Source organism: Talpa occidentalis, unplaced genomic scaffold, assembly GCF_014898055.3.
Source record: "Talpa occidentalis isolate TD23 unplaced genomic scaffold, MPIMG_talOcc4v2.1 talOcc4.7, whole genome shotgun sequence".
Classification (NCBI taxonomy): domain Eukaryota; kingdom Metazoa; phylum Chordata; class Mammalia; order Eulipotyphla; family Talpidae; genus Talpa; species Talpa occidentalis.
Genome location: NW_023605083.1, coordinates 20,206,541 through 20,226,410, shown reverse-complemented (window position 1 = coordinate 20,226,410; position 19,870 = coordinate 20,206,541). Strand labels below are relative to the sequence as shown.

The window sequence follows — 19,870 nt, the reverse complement described above, 5'->3', positions numbered from 1 at the left end:
TACCTACCCGAGGATAATGGCAGGCTTGTTGATTCTGACTGTAACTTGTACTTACCCTACGTCAGCTTTCAGCTTTTTATATTATAACTCTTCTTGAGACACCATTGCTAGCAAAGAATTAGACCCCACCAGCAAATTTTGGTAAAATCAATAATAATCATCTATCCCTTACAAAAGGTCAATAACACAACCATTAAAAAGAATCATTTAAAGAAAAAACTCTGAGAACTACTGGCAAAGATCTGACTTATGTCAACATTCCTTTCATTTTGTGCATAATTATTCATTTTACCGAAGTTAAAATATAAGCTTTCTTACTGCCCATTTTCAAGTGAAACTAGTCATCTTCTGAGCAATTATTTCCTGCCAAACTAACTAAACATTTATTTGAAAAAAAATCAAAAGCGTTAAAAGCAGTGCACTATCCCCATACATTAATTTTAATATTTTATGAAAGAAGAACCAACAAATGGGATTATACCTATAAATGCATTTGAACACATACACACACACCCACACATATTTTCATAAGGCAATATGTGGCAGAATGTGTAAATCAATTCTAATGTATATATTTGAATATGTAGTTTGGGTCCTAGTGTCTGTGAGTATTAATATTATATAGTATCTGGTTATCCAATTGTTTAGAGGATCATCAACCTTCATTTATTCTTGTCTTGTATTCTTCAAGACAGTCAATTCCAATGAAAAATACCCTTTACTAATAAAAGGAAAATCCTCCTAACACAACCTTTTAAATTTGGAATAGGATTTGCAAAATCACTTGAATACTGTTTCTATTGATTGTGACTTGAGGCTTATTTTTCAAATTATAAAACTTTCATAGACATTATCATTATTTATAATAAACTGAGTTGTTCATATAACAATAAGAACTCATTTATGAATCTTTTCAAAAGCTAATTTGGTTTATACTACATTGGACCATCAGATCTCCTATTCTGTGGTAATATAATGAACACAAATTTGAAATTTAATAATAAATAAGATTTTGATGTGGTTATGAAAAAGCCCATTGTGTCCTCGGGGTGTGTGTGTGTGTGCACACGCACACACACTTAAAATGTCAAATTTGTAAGTTATGAAAAGATAATATTGAAACATGTCTCATTTCCTTTATTTAAGTGTCTGATATTAAGCATTATCTTCCACAGTATTACTTACTAGACTGCCTGGAATTCAAAACATTCAAAATTGCATTAATATATATGCTTCAGTTTTTAAGAGAAAGGAAATTCTATGGGAATAATTGAAAATCACTAATGGGTTATGCATCAGGATCCTAATACTTTTTTTATGAATGATTATGTTTTGGCTAAGAGAGAATATGAATCTGAACATCAAGAAAACCCTGAAAGGTCAAAAGTTTCCATAGAAAATGAAATGACATGAGATTTGCTTATATGAAAGAAAATCAATCTTTTAAAGTATAAATTTCATGTTTGTCTAAAAATTAAGTCAGTAGTGTGCTTTATAAAATTCAATATATTCATATTATATAAAGTTATTAAATATATCATTGTATCAAAAATGGCACAAAAGATTTTAAAAAATCTAAGGAAAATTTCCATAAAGCTTTTCAACTCAAGGTAAATGGTTGTTAAATAAACTAATAGTAAAAAGATTTTAATAAGGAACAAATAATAATACTGTTATAAGCCATCAAATTTTTCATCAACACAATCTCCCATAGAATATGCAAAACAATTTCCCCTCAATACAAAGATTCTCCCATTGACATATAAACACAACTATGTTTTTAGTAACAGTTCCCAAAAGTAATTGGACCTGAGGAAATAAAATATAATTTAGGACTGCAATTGCACTGGTGATTATTCCATTATTCCTAAATTTGTTGAAATATAGATTTTCTGCATATTCCAAATTTCCACATGTGCAATATTAAATGCAATATTAAAACAAGTCACAAGAGTTAAGCTTTTATCTGATTAGGAACAAATACATAGAAAAAAAGTTGGCTTGTTAGAAAAGTTAAAACCTATGTGCTTAACAAACATAAAACTTTGGTTTTTATCTGGGCTCTTGAAATTTCCTAAGCCCTACTCTGCTTACTTCACAGTGTTTTCAAACTGAATTTTGTTTTAAAGCCTTATAATTCACTAAATGGGTCTGATGGAATTTCTTTCACCCACTTTTCTCAGGGAAACTCTTAACTCCTCAGAATCCTTTGATTTAGGAAGTGGGATCATGACATCTGCAATTTGCTCCAAGTTTGAAACCAACAGAATTCACTGTTGTACAATAATCTCTCAAACGGGCTCTTGCTAGCAGAGACTACTGACTACTAAGCATATTAATGTGCAGGTTTGTTTGGTAGTGGCAGTAAAAGTCAGCAACATCTCCTAGTGAAAAAGGCAGATGGTAAGCAAAGAGAGAAACCTACTTGACTGCATGGTTCTAGCTGATATTTCAGCTGTTGAAGCACCCAGGCCTTGTGGAGACCGTGCAGCCAGACGGAAATAGTACAAGCTGTTTGGTTTCAGCCCTTGCAGTCTATAAGATGTCCCCGGCTCAATGGTAATTCGTTGCTGTGGATAAGTAGCAAGAGAACTTGGTCATCTTCAATAAGATTCCTGCAAATATTCTTTATTACCACACTGCCCAGAATATATCATATTTCCGTCATCTGGGCTATATAGTATTTTCAAAATATCACGTATATCAAGAGTGAATACCAAGGACTTATTTAATGAAACAATTGATATTTAAAAGGCAAGTCTTTACAACTAACATGGCAACCATAGTAAGGGAAATCAGTTCTATCTTTTCTAAGGATGACGAGTTACATGAATGCATCAGGTAGCAGGGAGATAGAAAAGCCACTGCCACCAATGTGCTCTGCCCTTAAGGCACAGGTATTGCTGTGACATAGCTCAACTGCAAAGTGACACCTGTGCCTCACTTGGAGTGTCCAACACATGCAATTTCAGTCCAACAGCCAGTTAGCTCATTTCTCAGACCTCCTGCAATCAAAACAGGGGGCGAAGAAAATAAAGCCAGAAGTAGCAACAGAAACTAGTATAGGGTTAACATAAGGTGGTTAATAAAGTGATCTGCAATTGTCAGGTTCTGATGGGAGTAAAATCAGATTACTGGATATTAAATAAAAAAATATTAATTTAAAATAATTTTAATGCTTCCCCTTTTTTTTGCATCTAGACCCCATTAGTAGAAAAAAAAACCCACACTTTTAAAAACAACTTTTAAATTCATAAAGGGCTTTTGAAATAGGTTTATAATCAAATGCTATAACTTTTACTTTCCATGTCTGGAACCTGCCTTTCCATTTTTGAAAAATTATAGTTGTCAATGGGTAATAAATTTAAGACTGAACACTAGCCTGTAGTAAACCTTAAAATGTACGTTAAATATGTAGTCTAGTAATGACACAAAGAGTCTTAAGGCTTTTTAACATGTAGTGTTCACTCTTCATACAAACAAAAATCAGTCAAGGGGAATTCAAATTTAAACTAGAGAAAACATCTCGAGGGTGCCTAGCTTGCAAATACAAAAGCTTTCAGAAATTTTAGATTTGCCATTTAACAAGATTAAAAAAGGGATTCCTTAAATAAACAATTGTAAAAGCAAGGTAAGAGTGCCAATATTCAGGCTTCCACAGCATTCCCAGAGGACTGCCATTCTCCTTTACTCTTTATCTTACATCTTTTTCAGTTGGGTGATGCTAAGAATTCACACATGTGCTGATTTATGCCATATTCAGAACACCAAGAGTTTTAAGAGGAGCACGTGAGGTTATATCAGCAATTAAATTATGCCACTGCTTGAGTGCTTAGTTTATGTTGGGCTTCTTAGCTAACTCTAAAAGTGCTGCACTTAAAATCTGGTCTTAGGAGGAGATTTTGCTCAATTCACATACATAATAAAACAGAAGTTTACAGGAACATATTAAATTATTGTATAGTATTCAAAATGACATAGTGTAAGCTAATTGATAACAGTACATTTAGCATATGATTTATGAAATTAGGGGCTGTTAAGCTTTGAAAAGATATTTTTAAGTAAAATGGTTTCTGTACATTGAGTTCTCAGAGTTGCACTAACATTTGTTCCTGATATTCCCTGTTGGTTTCACAATAACAGAAGAAATATATTTATCACCACTAGATATTCTTATTCAGGAAAGGTTAGATATATCTTACACTGATTTCTATGCTTTCTTCAAAGTATACCCACGAGGCAGTATACCTAGCAGTTAAGAACAGATATTCTGGAACCTGACTGAGATTCAAATTCCAGCTCTGCCATTCACTAGTGCAAGACTTGAGGCAAATTTTTAACTTATTCCTGCATTTTCTTTTGTTATATGTAAAACAGATTAACAATGGGGGCTAACAAATAGCACTTTTTGTAAAGATGCCGTGAGCTCATGTGTATAAAACCATTAGGATAGTGCCTGCTAGTGTACATAGTATTTAAATTGATTTTTTTTCTCTTTTCACTATCAACAATTTCTAGCTTTCTATAATGCTGGTTTTATTTGCATAGCATACTTGGACTTTATATATATACTCATCACCATATCAAATAATTCTTGACATAGAAATAAATGTTTTCTATGGGCATCTTTCCATGAAACCAGTTTAGACAAGTTCATGTATCCAAAGTTTTGGAAATCATGTAGTCATGTGTTTAGTGACTTATGCACTTTAATACAAAGAAGAAATAAAGGCAGATGACTAGTCTCGTAGAGAATATTCTTTTGCAACATTATACTTGCAGAAGAAACATGGACACCAGAACAGAAAGGAGTTCAAATAGGGACAATAGTTGTATATTTTTTGCCCTACACCCCTCAGAGGTAAAATTTTTTGGGTCAGGTTCCTCTTTTGATAGATATATCTTTTCCACCAATGTCCTCTATAGTATAGTGAATGGTTAAGAAGGTGAAAAACAGTCATACCTCTTCTCCAAGTTCCCCATCTTTGTAGACCAGTTCGTAGTTGGCAATAGTATCTGAACGTGGAGGTGTCCAAGAGAGCAAAATACTTGTCTCAGACTCAGGTTCTGCTTTAAAGTTCAGTGGCTGCCCTGGTACTGAAAATAGACAGGCAATGATTGAGCTCACCATCTCCATGATTATTCACAGTTCTCCCATTAATTCATTTATTTAAAACTTTCAAAATGTGTCCACATGTATCTGTTTACTGGAGTGCCAGGTCCCCGGTACAGTTAAGGTGTCTCTAAAGCCTATTTTCTCTCTTCAAGAGTCAAAACCATTATGAATGCTGTCCTTGTCCTTCACTAGTTTAGTATCTATACAACATAAAGAGTTTTCAAATATACACTGTCTCAGTCTCTGGATGAGATTTTCAGAATAAAATTATATATTTCATAATACTACTATAAGTATCAAATGAGATGATTTGTATAATGTACTTGAAATAAATATCACCTAAATTATGGGTGCCTACATCATAACAAGGTATAAAGACATAAAACTATTGTTATTTTACAACTCAATGGGGACATAATCTCATAGTGCATTTATTATGTGATTTTACAACTGAGTGGGAACTTACTGTCTAGGACTTTCAAAATTATTTCCAACTAGGCTTAGAAAATCCTACCTTCACTCCATTAACACTTCTAATCATTAAATGACTTCAAATGACTTAATAGACTTAATATAAATATTGTTCCTATGGAATAGTCAAATTAATACATAAATTAAAATATTTATAGAATACACTTATCAGAAATGTAGCAACTTAATGAAGGTCATCTATAAATTTCAAATTAGTCATGTAGTAGACTATTTGGAAGAGATACAAATTGAATGTAATGAAGAATGGGACATCTATCCAGTTTAAGATGTCCAGTTCAAGATGGACCCCAACCTTCTAGTTAACTCCTCCTTGTCTCATAAGGTCTTCTATCCAAAATACACAAGACTGGTATACTTCAGGGCATCGATAATGTAAGTAACCTTACATGGTCCTTGGTAAATGTCTGCTCAGGTTTTTTAACCATGCCTTGCTGGATTTTAAAAGGTTTGATCATCACCCCCAATATCATGGCATGTCTCAAAGCTGAACATGCATACATATTCCCACAATCTCACATGAGAATTACATTTAAACTTAATTAAGAACAAAAACAATAAAAACTCACACGAGAGGAGAAACAATCTAAATTGTTTTTGGCAAATGAGCATAAACATTAAAAGAGATCTATAAAATAGTATCATAGGTAGGTACTGTTCAACATCAATTTTTAAATATTTGAAACATCACTTTCATAAGAAGTCTTTGAAGATATAAAATGCATTTCTTTCTTTTCCTTTTGTAGTCACTCTGCAGAAGACTGAAAATTAAGTATTTTGTTTAAAAAGATGAAAGTCTAAAGAGATCTACAAGAATGGTTTCTAGCATCCCAACATCCTGTTATTTTATTCACTCTCTGGTCTGTTGACCTGTGAGTCCATGTGTTTGTGTGTGTCTGTCTGTCTGTCTTTCCCTCTCCCTCTCTGTACAAGGGCACACTCCATGTTTGGACTGATGCTTAAGGCTACCAATAATCAGTGCTTCATATTTCTAATTGCCTTCATCATCTTTTCTCCCTCTATTTTTTGGTATCAAAGGCCAGATACTCATTAATTTGATGCCTCTGGGAATGTACTTTTTGAAAGCATATCTATTTTTTCCTAAAGTACCTTCCCGATGGGTGACCTAACACAATCATTCAGACGGAGAGAAGGAGACAAAAGAAGATAAAAGATCAAAAGCAAAAAAGAGGAACAGAGGGAGATAAATAACAAACAGGGAACTAGTAAAGCAAATGGAAAATGCATACTTCTAAAATGGAAATACAAAAACACTGGCAGGGACAACAATGGAAGCCAAGAAGGATCAGATAGATGGGAAATGATGACTACATTCTAATATTCAGATAAAAAATGATTTCTTAACCTAGAAACACATATATACATACATATGGGCAATAACTTCCATTTCTCTAGTTTTATTCCCTTTTATTTTTGCCCCAACTTCCACAAATCTGAGAAAGAAGACAGTCTTGTGATAATATCTGACTTAAACCAAACTTGACTACAGTGTTGTCAAGAATTAAAAGCATGGACAGTATGAAATGGTCACTCTCAGCATAATAATTGCTTGCTCTATATTTTTTTCTTTTCTCCCTGCCTAACACTAATAATAAATTGACATTGATTCAAAACATCTCAGAAATCTAATTAACTTTTTCTTAAACTGTTTTTGTGTGTGTGTGTGTGCACTTTTAATTTGCCTCGAACAAATTCCCAGTAGGTTTTAATGTTTCATTCTTGTTCAGCGACACAAGCTTTGTCTAATCCTATAATTCTGTTTGGTTCCGTTAAGAAACCTCTCCTCCTAAATAATGAATTAAGTAGGTACATGGTAGTGTGTGCACTCTCCTTTTTATTCCTGGGCAAAGTAAGTACACAGTGACCAGATGGCTTGCTGGTAAGTCTGTTCAATTAATATATAAAGGGGTCTCCTCCTCAGCTTCTAGACCTCCTTCTGGTGAAGTGGTTTGGAAAATAGGTATAGATAAGTACAGAGGTAACTTAATATATCAGTTCTAAAATCAGGGAAGAAACATCAATGCCTAGAGGTATGAGACAAATAAGCTAAATAGATGAGGAAGCCATGGAGGGGGGGTTGGGACCTACCTGGAGGAGTGAGTGAAATTCAGCACTAGGAGATACCTGCCATGTGGAATGTGGGCTCCAGTTATGAAAGCTTCTGATTTTTCAAGAGGTTGTTAATAAATTACATAATGTAATTTTTTTAAAGAATTGAATTAATTTTAAAGTGTATGAGACAAAATGTGTCTGTAGCCTAATCCAGCATATGGCCCAATGCTTTAAGAGATCATTTTATCCTATAGTCTCTATGCTCACAGAAGTCTCAAGGGTGTGTCACTACTCACATTTTCTTGTTACTTGAGGAGTCACCTAAAGATACTAAAAATATTATTTATGAACTTTTCTATGTTATATCTTTTCACAAAGCAATTCACTGACCATAATTTTGTGGGAAAACGTGAGATATGAGGGAATTCGGGCAAATTAAAACAATCTATGCAGAAACTTAAATGCAATCATTCTACATTAAAATGAGAGATGTGATGATAAGCCAAATTTAGAATTCAGATGTGGAAAGAGAAAATGAAAGTGGAAATACAAATTTTTCTTGAAAATTATACTTAAGAAATTCTTATATACTGTAATGTGGTGTCAACACTACAGACTGTTTCTTGATTACTTATTTAACATCTACAAGGAAATACAAATATAAGCTACTAATTCCCTAAAATAAGATTATAATCCCACTGACAAAAGTAAAGATTGTGAGTACAATCACTATGATACTCTATACAAATATCTGAAGGCAATTCAAAACAAAGATTGGAGTATAAGAAGAAAAAAATCTATAATGTTATCTAAAATGCTAATAATAGAAAAATGAACATTTGAGTAAAATTTAGGGATTACCTCAAGAGAAATAAGCCTGGTGCATCTTACTTGAATAAATGCTACATTATAACTATGAAATACTACTAAAGAGACTAGAAAACCCATTATTGCTAAATTATCTAGTACTTCAATAAGGCACATATATTTAAATATGTGTATATAGAGCATATTGATAAAAGATAATAACAACAATAAAAACAACAGCCAGAACTGCAGTGGTAGTAAAACAAAGCAATACAAAATCCCAAACAAGGGGTCTGACTTCTAAGTGCCACAAGTGTATCACTGGCAAAATAAATTCTCACCCAGTACATAAGAACCTGCACAAATCTTACTCTCAACTGTCATTAAAAATCAATAGGAAAAAGTTAAATTTTATTACACCTGTATTTATATCCAGAGATTCTTTACTAACTGTGAAAACTATTTAGAGAAAGTATTTAAAATGATTTCACAATTTTGGCTACTGGAAATCATTATTTTTCTACTTTACTTAAATAGGCCTTTGACACATGCTAATGAAATGATTTATAAAGTTCTGGATATCTAAAGTACAATGTTTCAGTTTTACATCATAACAATTTTGCAATGTCCATAAGTTGTAAAGCTGGCTTCTTCAAAGTGAGTAAAGTGGATACTTATTTCCATTAATAGTTATTTTGTAAACATATATAATTATTTTCCTTCCAAAAACCTATACTTTTAAGTACAAACATATAAATCAGTAGACATTTCCTAAGACTCTGTTAGTACATAGAAGAACTAAAGTTCACATATATTTCCTAAATACGCTCAGGAAAAAAGAATTGAGTAGATTTAAAATGTCTTCAATTAGCATGAACATCACAACATTTTGGTACATTTGGTTTTGATGTAACTAATTACATTTCTTATAGTTTTATTTGTGCATCTTTTGGAAAATATAGTTACCCTATGTTTTTATTGTGATTAATTATACAAGAAGTAAAAACCACCTGCATTTATTTTCTAATAATTGATATATTTTTCTATCTCAAGATAAACATCTCCCTTGCTAGTGGCCACACATCTCAACAGCTTCAAATTAAACTAGATGCAAGTAATAATAATGCCAGAAATTAAATTTTGGAAGATTCATGCATGTTTCTCAAAAATAATCTTCCAAAGCAAGATCTTTTCATATTTAAAATTATTTAGATATTTCCTAAAGTTTTCAACTGTATTGATCTTTGCATTAAAGGAGAAAGAGTGACTATAAAATAGATGTTTTGGGTTTTTATATTATCCAATATAAACAAATGCACATCAATTCTCTACAGCAATTTATTTAACAGGGATTTAAGATAAAATTAAAAGTGGTAACTTCCCTCTTAAACTCACTTTCTAAATATTACCTCCTAGGAACCTTATTTTAAATAAAGATAGTTCTATGACTATTTGTGAAATCTAGAGAATAAGATGCAATGAACAACTTTCAGATTTAGAAGACATAAAAATTTACATATCTGTGCATATGAAATTAAGATACAGTTGAGAAATTCCTATATATTATTAATCAGTAAGGTTTTATAGCTTTGGAAGATATAAAATCACAGTAATAACAATCATAGTTTTTAATTTTACATCACCTTTCTAAAAGAATATTTCGTAATGAATTTACACTTTTGCTAAGAAGTGATCCTAAGAATTAGCTAATCAGCAACAAGAAAAAGGAGTCATTCAGCATTAATTATATCAGAACTGACATCATTGTAGTTGGCAGATGTCCATTAACATCAAATGGCCTTGGTTAATTAAGCCAGAGAACTGATCAAATCATTGTCCTATTTTGGAAGGTTTTCTTAGCCTATTGATCCTGAGAGTCCTGAGTCATCATGTCATTATATATTTTCCCAATAAATGGATATTAAAAGCAAAATTATTATGGAAGCCTCATGGAAATACCTTAAATGTGAAAAAAAAAAAGTGAAATGGATTGGGAACAACTATTCTAATACATAGTTGACCCATTAATCTAGATTTTTTTAAGTTCACTGTCCAGGATTATATTGACTCCACAATATTACCTTGATTACTTTATGATTTACATTACTTTATAATCTGTTAATACAGGAAATCAAAATATGATAAATAAAATAAAACCAGGCTGTCTGTAAATATGTTCTGAAATTTCAAGTAGCCAGGGAAAATTGCTTACACATGTGCAGTCATATGATTCATAAAGCCCATGACATAAAAACAGGTCAGTGGACAGACATAAATTTATCTAGCTCTGACACTTGAGAAAATTCATTAATTCATCCCTAAAATAAGTAATGAGTTTTCCTATATATTACAGATACTGTATGCAGTGGTTGGTTCTTTTTTTTTTTTTTTTTTTAAGATTTCTTTATTTATTTTATACAAGTACTGGATACAGTCAGAAGTACGGGAGGGTGAGAGAATTCACCAGAGCCAGAGCGGGGAGCAGAGCAGGCAGAAGGACCGAAGTACACTGCTGAGGGGAGCAGCGGGCGGCAGGAGAGGGCTGCGCGCCATGTGGGACCCTCCTCTGGTGGCCGGGGAGCAGCCGGGGATCGAACCGGCACTGCAGAGGCTGCGGGCAGCTTCGCAACCCAGCGCTCAACCGCTGCACCACCGGGGAGGCCCAGTGTTTGGTTCTTATGTAGAGTCTCTGAACAAACTAATGGCAAACTGCCAGTACTCCCTTGGTTAATGGAAGTTCACAAGTCACCAACACAATACAGAGTCAAAATAAAAGCTGTTGAAGTTCATGAATAAGCATGAGAAAAAGCTGCTATGTTATATTCTTAACCCAAACTAAAACTGATCACCTAGAATTAAAGTTCAGAGAGTTGCGATATTTTTTTATGAAAATAAACACACTGACAGAGCCAAGTTTTTCCTCAACAAAAAGCTTGACATCTGCTCTGATACCCCTCAAATGGGTGAGTCAGTCACAGAGTTTGATCTTAAATAATGGTAATGGCTTTTCTTTATCCCCTGAGACCGTAAGTAGTTAAAAATAAAAAAAAAAAGCTCTAAAAGTCATTAGGAGAATATTTTTAAGCAAGAAGCTTCCTGAGAGATATCAGGTATTTAAATACATGAAAACACCCTTGTCCCCAACAAATGATCTTATTTTTATCTTGAACCATTCTATATTTCACAAATATTTTTAGATATTATTCTACCAGGGTCACAAGGTATAAAGATGCACAGTTCTTCTAGCCTCAAAATACTATGTTGAAGATGCATTCATTCATTTCATGCAGAAAAGTCTTCAAGCTACTTGGATCCAAACAAAACAAAGGATGTTAAATGCATGCCTTTGCTTAAATTCTCTACTTCAGTCCTTTTGTCAGTCTTTCATGTCTATTCCTTTTCATGTCTATGCGTTTTCAGAGGTCTTATCTTAACCTCTCATTGACATTCTAAATCTCAAAAATCATGATTTACACTATGTTGTTCTTTGCTTCTTTATTTTTGCTGTTACCATCTCTAAGGACAACCCCTTCCCTCTCCTCTACTTGCCATCCAGAACCAGACTTACCTCCTGTCTGCGTGATGACTTGTATGTCACTTGAAAGAGGGCCATCTCCAATTGAGGTAAAAGCCAGGACTTTGACAGAATATGTTTTCTGGGGTACTAAGTTGCCAATAGTAGTGATTTGGCTGTCAGCTACATTGTGTTTCATCCAGTTATTAACATGCTGTGTGGGGTCCATCGTATAATAAACTCTGTATCCTTGAATCTGTCCATTTGGCTCTTCAGGTTCTTTCCACTGGACCAAAATGGTGGTGGAACTCAACATGCGTGCCTGGACGTCCCGCGGGGCACTGGATGGTGCCTGCTCTGAAGTCTGAGTTAGCACAGGCTCACTGGGAGGCCCTCGCCCAATGTTATTGACGGCGACAACCCTAAACTCATAATCTGAGTAGGGACTTAGTCCGGCCACACTGTAGCGAGTGGTTGCCACCCCATCAATTTCTTTGTAAGCTTCCTCAGAATTTTTAGGTTTATGCTGAATGATGTAGTAAGAGACAGGCTCAGGGTTCCCAGAGTCCCATGTTAATGTGATGCTTGTAGCTGTGCTCTCAGTCACAACTGGAGTTCCTGGAGGTTTGGGTAAGGCTTTGTAGGAGAGGGAGAGAAACAGTCATTGATCACTCATAATTTCTAAGATGTTACAATAAACTATAAACCTTATTATTGGAATAAAAGATCTGTGTACTTTCTGGAGGTTTAATCAGATGGAATTTTAGCCAAGGATAGTTTTCTAACTGATCAGTAAGTGCAAGAAGGCACAATAAATAGCAAATACCATTTTACTAGAAGGGCACTACAGTGTTCTATTTTGAGACCTATTTCAAAATCTAGGACTTATTAGATATGTGAACCTGGCCACATTGATTAATCTTTATTTGCTTTAATTTCCTCATATTAAAAAAAAAACTATATTCATTAAGGCATATAGTTAGGTAAATATACTTCAAGAATTTGCCATGAAGATTAAAGGCCAAATGCAGTCATGCTTTTATAAAGAATATGGCACCTGCAAAAACATATTAGTTGTGATTATTACTATTATTATAACCAAAAGTTTGATCAAAAAATCCCTCACTGCTAGAAATAAATGGCATAACTAAATTCCAATACATGTTGAAAAGAACAAAATTTGGAATATATTGAAATGGAATTAAATTGCTATGAGAGAGTACTATCTATTTTTTCAGTTGTAAGACATAGGTAACATTACTAAAAAAAATCCTCATAAATATCAAACCAAGAATTTTAAGGTAAGAAAAAAATACTAACTTTGAATTGACTTCAAATTCAGTTTTTGTAGTTAATATCCAAGAAATACTGAAGTAACTACAAAAAGGCATAGTCAAAAATTACTTCAAAAATATTTTATCAGGGGCCTCCCTGGTGGCTCAGCGGTTGAGCGCTGGCTTGCGAAGCTGCCCACAGCCTCTGCAGCACCGGTTCGATCCCCGACTACCAGGCGAGGGTCCCACATGGTGCAACAGACCTCTCTTGCCGCCCGCTGCTCCCCTCAGCAGCGTACTTCGTCACTCTACCTGTTCTACTCTCTGCTCTGGCTCTGATGAATTCTCTCACCCTCCTGCGCCTCTGACTGTACCCACTGCTTGTATAAATAAATAAATAAATCTTTAAAAAAAATATATTTTATCATAGGGCGCAAAGGGTTAAGCACCACATTATGAAACAATCCGGAACCTCTGCAGCACAAGTTCGATTCCCAGCTGGCCAGAGAGAAACACACATGGCAACGCAGACCTCTTCTATCTTGCCCACTGATCCCCTCAGCAGTGTATTTCAGTCTGTCTGACTGTTCTGCTCTCCGCTTTGTCTCTAGTGAATACTTTCACCACCACCCCTGCATCTCTGGCCTGTACCCCTGCTCTTGTATGCATAAATAAATAAATCTAAAAAAAATAAAAAATATATATTTTATCATAGTAAGTATTCAATGCTTAGCATCATTAATATCTGAGATTATAGGTACGTGACAAATATTTGCAATTATACCCTTCTTTTAGAAATTCAATTATTTCCTTTTAGCAGGACTCAATTCAAGTGCTACAAATATTCTTCATTGGTGACCACATATTTAACAGTTTCACCCTGCACAATGATTCTGAAAGGTAAAGGATTCCACTGGCTGACTTTTAAAGAAAACTCATAGGGTAACACTCTTATCATTAGCCCACTCAACACCCATTTTTCCTATAACCTATAAGGGTTTTTTTTAATACATATATTCTTAAACGACTCACTGAGTGAATGAGTCCCTATCCATTCTCACACTCTCATTGCATTGGTCACAATTTCCAAATTCATCTTCATGTCTTATTTACTTATTTTTTGAGATAGAGAACAGTAGGAAGTGAGGAGAAGAAAACAAAGACAGGCAGTTGAACAAGATAATGTCATTACTGCTTTTGAATTCTTAAAGAACTTCAGTAAACTTTCAAATATTTTAAGGTGAAATATTTAAAGATAAAATGGCTATTATGAAAAGGGTGATTCAACATTTGCATATAACCCTAAGAACTACAGAATGCTACTGGCCAAGGAAATTTACTGAAAATAATAATTAAAAGAAATTTGCTTAAATATTCTGGCCTGACATTTCTTAAAGATTTGGGGGACACAAATTTTCTCTACATGTGTTTATGAAGTTTTAAGGAAAGTAAAAAATAATGTAAATAATTAAGTGTGTTTTTTGATATTAAGCGGACATTAGCTTTGCTCTGTCACATTTATTGTAAAGGTTTTTTTTTTTTAAGTTTTTTTTATTTATACATAAGCTGGGGAACAGACCAGAGGTACGGGTGGGTGAGAGGATTCACCAGAGACAGAGTGGGGAGCAGAACAGGCAAACAGACTAAAAGCACTGCTGAGGGGAGCAGGGGGCATGACAAGAGAGGTCTGCTAAGCCTTGTGGGAATCTCCCTGGCCATCTGGGGAACCTGCACTGCAGAGGCTGGCGATAGCCTGACAGCACTGAGTCTTTAACTCCGAGTCACCAGGGAAACCTGGGTTTTGATTTTTTATGGTAAGGTTGATCATATTTAAAGCATCTATTATTAGAAGATATTGATTTTAGCTCCTGCTTTCCCTTCTTTTTCCTTTGTTTTCAGGGATTTTTACCATTTATTAACACTTACTTGTGTTTTTTTCTATCATGAGACTCTTAACAGGTTCTGAATTAATATGAAACCTATACACATCAGCTCGATCATAATTTATTGACTAACCTTGCATTTCTTACTCTACCTGGTTAGTGCCTGGGTCCTGCCACTTATTAAATATTTTGATGACTGCCACTTAAGCTGTCAATACTTTAGAAAATCCACCTACGAAATAATGAATGGTGAAATGCTTCATTTTAGATTTTGAGGGTAGACTTTGTAGACGTGTCAGTCAGGTGATTTAAGTATACCCATATCCACAAAAACATGAACCACTGAACATACCTTTGACAGTGATCTGTGCTATTGCTTCAATGACACCCAGTGTTGACATAGCTACACAGGTGTAATTTGCTGACTGTCTTACATCATTGAGTTCTAGGACATTTCTTCCTATTGGCATGTCATCTTCAGGTGTCAGATCTTCTGCCCCCAACATCCACTTTACATAAGGCATTGGTGACCCCACGGCCACACAGGTGATATTAACACTTCCACCTGGCATGATTTCATGATTAGTGGGTGGGATAGAGAATCTTGGTGGTACACGACGAACTGGAACAAAACACAAAGAGAAATGATAAAATACACAAGTCAAGAAAAAGAGGCTTGTTAAACACATGACATGCACGGACACAATTAAACAATTGAAACATTGTAGATTGTCCAAAAACAAAACATAAAGAAAAACTGTGGATAATACAGACCATACAAGTATGGTGTGTGTATACACAGAAAACTTGATTTAGTTTAGTCATTGATATCTTAGACACATTCATACAAAAGTTGTTTCAGACCTACGAGGGCCCCACAAAAAAACTATCTACAAACTAACAATACACAAACATCATGCATAAGATAAACACAAAAACATATACATGCATGCATATAAAAATGATTCTATGCATGCATGTATATGCTGAAAAGGAGACTGGAAGATCACCAGCAAGTTTAAGTTGAGTTTTAAAACCAACTTCGGTTGCATTTCCAGTTGATGTGAATGTATGTGTGGGACCACACTGTCACATCCCAGCCCTGGAAACATCACCTAGAGTCCACTGAAAGTGCAAATTATTTGCTTTTAGATTCAGATAGATGCAACCTCAGGACCTCACACTAACACTAAAACAAACACAGATATATATATATATATATATATATATATATATATATATACACATATATATACACACACACATACACACACACATATTGATTTACAGTCACAGAAGAAGAAACAAAGCCAATGCCAGTAGAGATACTGGACTGGGTCATGCAAGGCATGCACAAGATGAAGTCTCAAGGCTCGTGCTTAGGACAATGGGAGAATGGCTGGAATCCAAGACAACAATGACCACAGAAGAAATAACAGGGCAATTAAAATAAGCACAGAGGGGAGAGGGACAGTGATTGAGACAGGGTTTTAGGAAATGATGGGGTTGACATAGGAAGATATTCCATTAGGCTCAGGTTGTCAAAGGTTTGTAAATTCAGAAAGGGAGTTATTTCATAATCAGGATTCCATTTAGTTCATAAGGTAAAACAGTATCAACAATGACAACAAATAAGAGGCTCTGTATGTCTACATTCAAATTGAGGGACACTGGATTTAATACACACACAGCAGGACATGACATTAAGAAAAGAGGTCATATTAAAGCGAAATGACACAGGAAAAATTACCAAGCAATTATAGTTCAGTGTTCCTGCTTTAGAGAATCTGCATGTTTACGTGTGTTTAAGTACATGTGTGTTGGATATGGCACAAGAAGAGGGTACGAGACAAATAGGTTTCATCTTGGGCTTTTATTGGCAAAACATTACACCATGAGTATTTTAGATCAAGAGGCATAGAGGCATATTTAAAATACAGATAATAAAACAATTGTAAAAATTATAAAATCAAACCTTAGAACCCCAAGAAGATGACAATTAAATCATTCTCTCTGCAAACTTTTTGGCTGCACTTAGGGCTGAGATAAACCTCTGTTAATTCGAGAGGGCTTGCTGCAATGGCCTCATGGGTGAATGACAGGCAGAGGAGAAGTTAAGAGAGTTAAGCATGCCTCCTGCAGCCAATTCACGGATTGCTCACAGCAAACAGGAGCCAGCATAGGACTCTGAGGTGTCAAAGAACATATCAAGAAAAATGGAGGAAAGTTTAGGCTTCATGCTTGAGATTAGGGGAACAACTACAAAATGTCACTCTAGGGGCGGCAGGCATGTTTGTAAGACAGAAATTAAAGGTAGGGTGGAAGACAGAAAAAGTGGAGCAGGAAGGAAAGCAGGAACACTGACCAAGTTCACTGGACCAGAGAGAGTTAAGTGTTACCAGTTACCATGCACCCAAGTACATTCTCTCCCATCATGCATCACAGTTAGATACCACCAGCAAGCACTGGAAGCCATGGCCAGGACATTCTCTGCTAAAACATACCATTAACTAAAAGAAGACCACAATGCAGCTACATTCATTTCATTTGTATTCTTTGTTATTGGTTTAATTAATAGTTTTGTAAGGTGGGTAAAAAGTAAAAAACACACCAACCTTCTCGCAGCTCTGAGGGATGTAGGGGGTTTGATGCAGAACACAATGAAATGAGGAAAGGAGAAAAACAAGGGAAACACAGAGAGAGTAAAAAGGCCATATCAAGGCTTTCAACTGCTACTTGAACATCTTTATTTGTTCTAGTCAATCCTTCCTACCTCAGCTGTAAAAGTTAGCAATACCTCCTGGACTAACACGGTATTAGAAACAATAGCTAGCATCATTTTGAAATTTTCCCATTGAAGAAGATTCACATGCCTCATGCAATAAAGGAGGTCACCCTCTTAGGAAAAGGACCAAGGACTTTCAAAGAATTTGGAGAAGAAATGCTTTTCTTCATATTCTCCTACCCCAGACTCTGGAAAAAAAACAGGAGAGAAAAAAGCCTCCCCATGGAAACACAATTATCTCTAACAAAAATTTCAAAATCAAGCTAGGTATTTTCCTAAGGGAACCCATCTTATGGTAACTTAAAAGTCTTCAGATTTTCATCTATTCCCACCCCTTCCCAATCCTTTTGTGGTTATGACAGGAAAAACAGCATTTCCAGTGGACAAAACAAAAACAAAAACAAAAAAAACCCCCAAAACCTATATAAAGGTATGACTTTGAGAACTCCATGGAAGAACTACTTCTTTCAAGTTGAAATGACAGGATCAGCCACTCTTAAGCTAAAAATGTAATCATTCCTGTTACTTTATGAGAAAATATGAATGTACTTCATAATTCATTCACGTACCAAAGATAACTACTACCATTTTACAAACTACAAAGAGGGCTCTAGGGCAACCAAGAGACTAAACTCTTCAGAAAGTCAATCATTTTTAAAAATACATGTGTGTGTATATGCATCAACACATGCATGCATATAATACTATGTATTCATAAGTAAATTATGAAAAAGGAAGAACATATAATTGTGCTATTCGCATGTACTTTTTTTTTTTTTTTTGACTTAAGCAGCTTTATCCTGACAGCTCCACAGTAGAAGTCTTGAAGACATAAACACCTTTATGCTTGGAGTTGCACAGAGAACTGATTAGTAGCACACCAAGCAATTATTTTAAGGTTTAATAAGGAAACAAGAGAAAAAGCAACAGAAAAAAAGGAGGAAAAGAAGAAAACCTCAAACATATGTAAAGCACAGATCAATCAATGCAGTAAAAGTAGAACTCAAGATGTGAAAATGCAAATATACTTACAAACTTCAAGCTTCAGGATAGAATTTACTCAAAAGTTGTCAATTTTCTTTAACAATATACGTAAAATTGTTAATTCTCTATTGTCTAAAATGCTTCAGCTACAGTAACTATGTTAGCAAATCAGCACATTAACTCCTAACATAAAAACACAGATCCTCCTGTGGGTATCTTACTCCCTCTGAGCCTGAATGAAGAAGCAATGCCAGGGTTATGTCGTTCCTACCTCTGACATATAAATTGGCAGGGGCAGAATAGCGAGTGCCCGCGCTGTTGGTGGCAACACACTCATATTTTCCTTGGTCAGATTCTTCACTCTGTTCGATCTGAAGGGCGCCTGTATGGATATAAAATATATTGCCAAAGAGATGGTCAGAGAGAGTTTTCTCAGTTCAGAAAGCTAAACCTCTTAACAATATGAAAAGCCCCGCAAAGCGAAGGTCCGCTCAACGACGATTCAATCTCTTGCTAAGGTGCACAGACAGAAATGATGCGATGAGAAAAACATATAGAGATTATTTTTATTTTTACATCATCAAGGCTAGCATAAGAAAACAATAGCTCTTTTCCCAAGCAAGACTTCTAGTCATAATGAACACTCTTATTTCCTAGACTAATAAAATGAAGATGGGTGAGACTGCTTCAAGGAAGTATGGCTTTTAAATAAAACAAAAGATTAATTGTTTTGATTTTTGTTTTGTTTTGTTTCATTTTGGTATCAAAAGTGGCGCAAAAGATAGGTATGCTCAAAAAAAACCAGGCCGGGTTTTCAAGAAAGTCTTCCTCTGAAGAGAGCCAAAAATACGCAGCGAGTACAAAAAGGCTGCACAAAGCAAAAAAGTGAAAATTAGTCATTATATGTTATGAAAATATTACTGAAAGAACCAAAACTCCCTTAAG

At 34.8% G+C, this 19,870-nt stretch overlaps 1 protein-coding gene across 14 annotated transcripts in view; it reads right to left on the bottom strand.

Moving 5' to 3' along the window:
- Positions 1 to 19,870, bottom strand: part of PTPRD (protein tyrosine phosphatase receptor type D) — a 2,089,263-nt gene that overhangs the window by 172,526 nt on the left and 1,896,867 nt on the right. For all 14 annotated transcript variants that reach the window (XM_054689298.1, XM_054689299.1, XM_037494316.2 and 11 more), the window contains 5 exons: positions 19,197 to 19,307; positions 15,509 to 15,778; positions 12,054 to 12,635; positions 4,964 to 5,097; positions 2,426 to 2,570 (listed from right to left, as the gene is read on the bottom strand). In XM_054689298.1, coding sequence (XP_054545273.1) covers positions 2,426 to 2,570; positions 4,964 to 5,097; positions 12,054 to 12,635; positions 15,509 to 15,778; positions 19,197 to 19,307 — 1,242 coding nt within the window. The remainder of the gene's footprint in view (positions 1 to 2,425; positions 2,571 to 4,963; positions 5,098 to 12,053; positions 12,636 to 15,508; positions 15,779 to 19,196; positions 19,308 to 19,870) is intronic.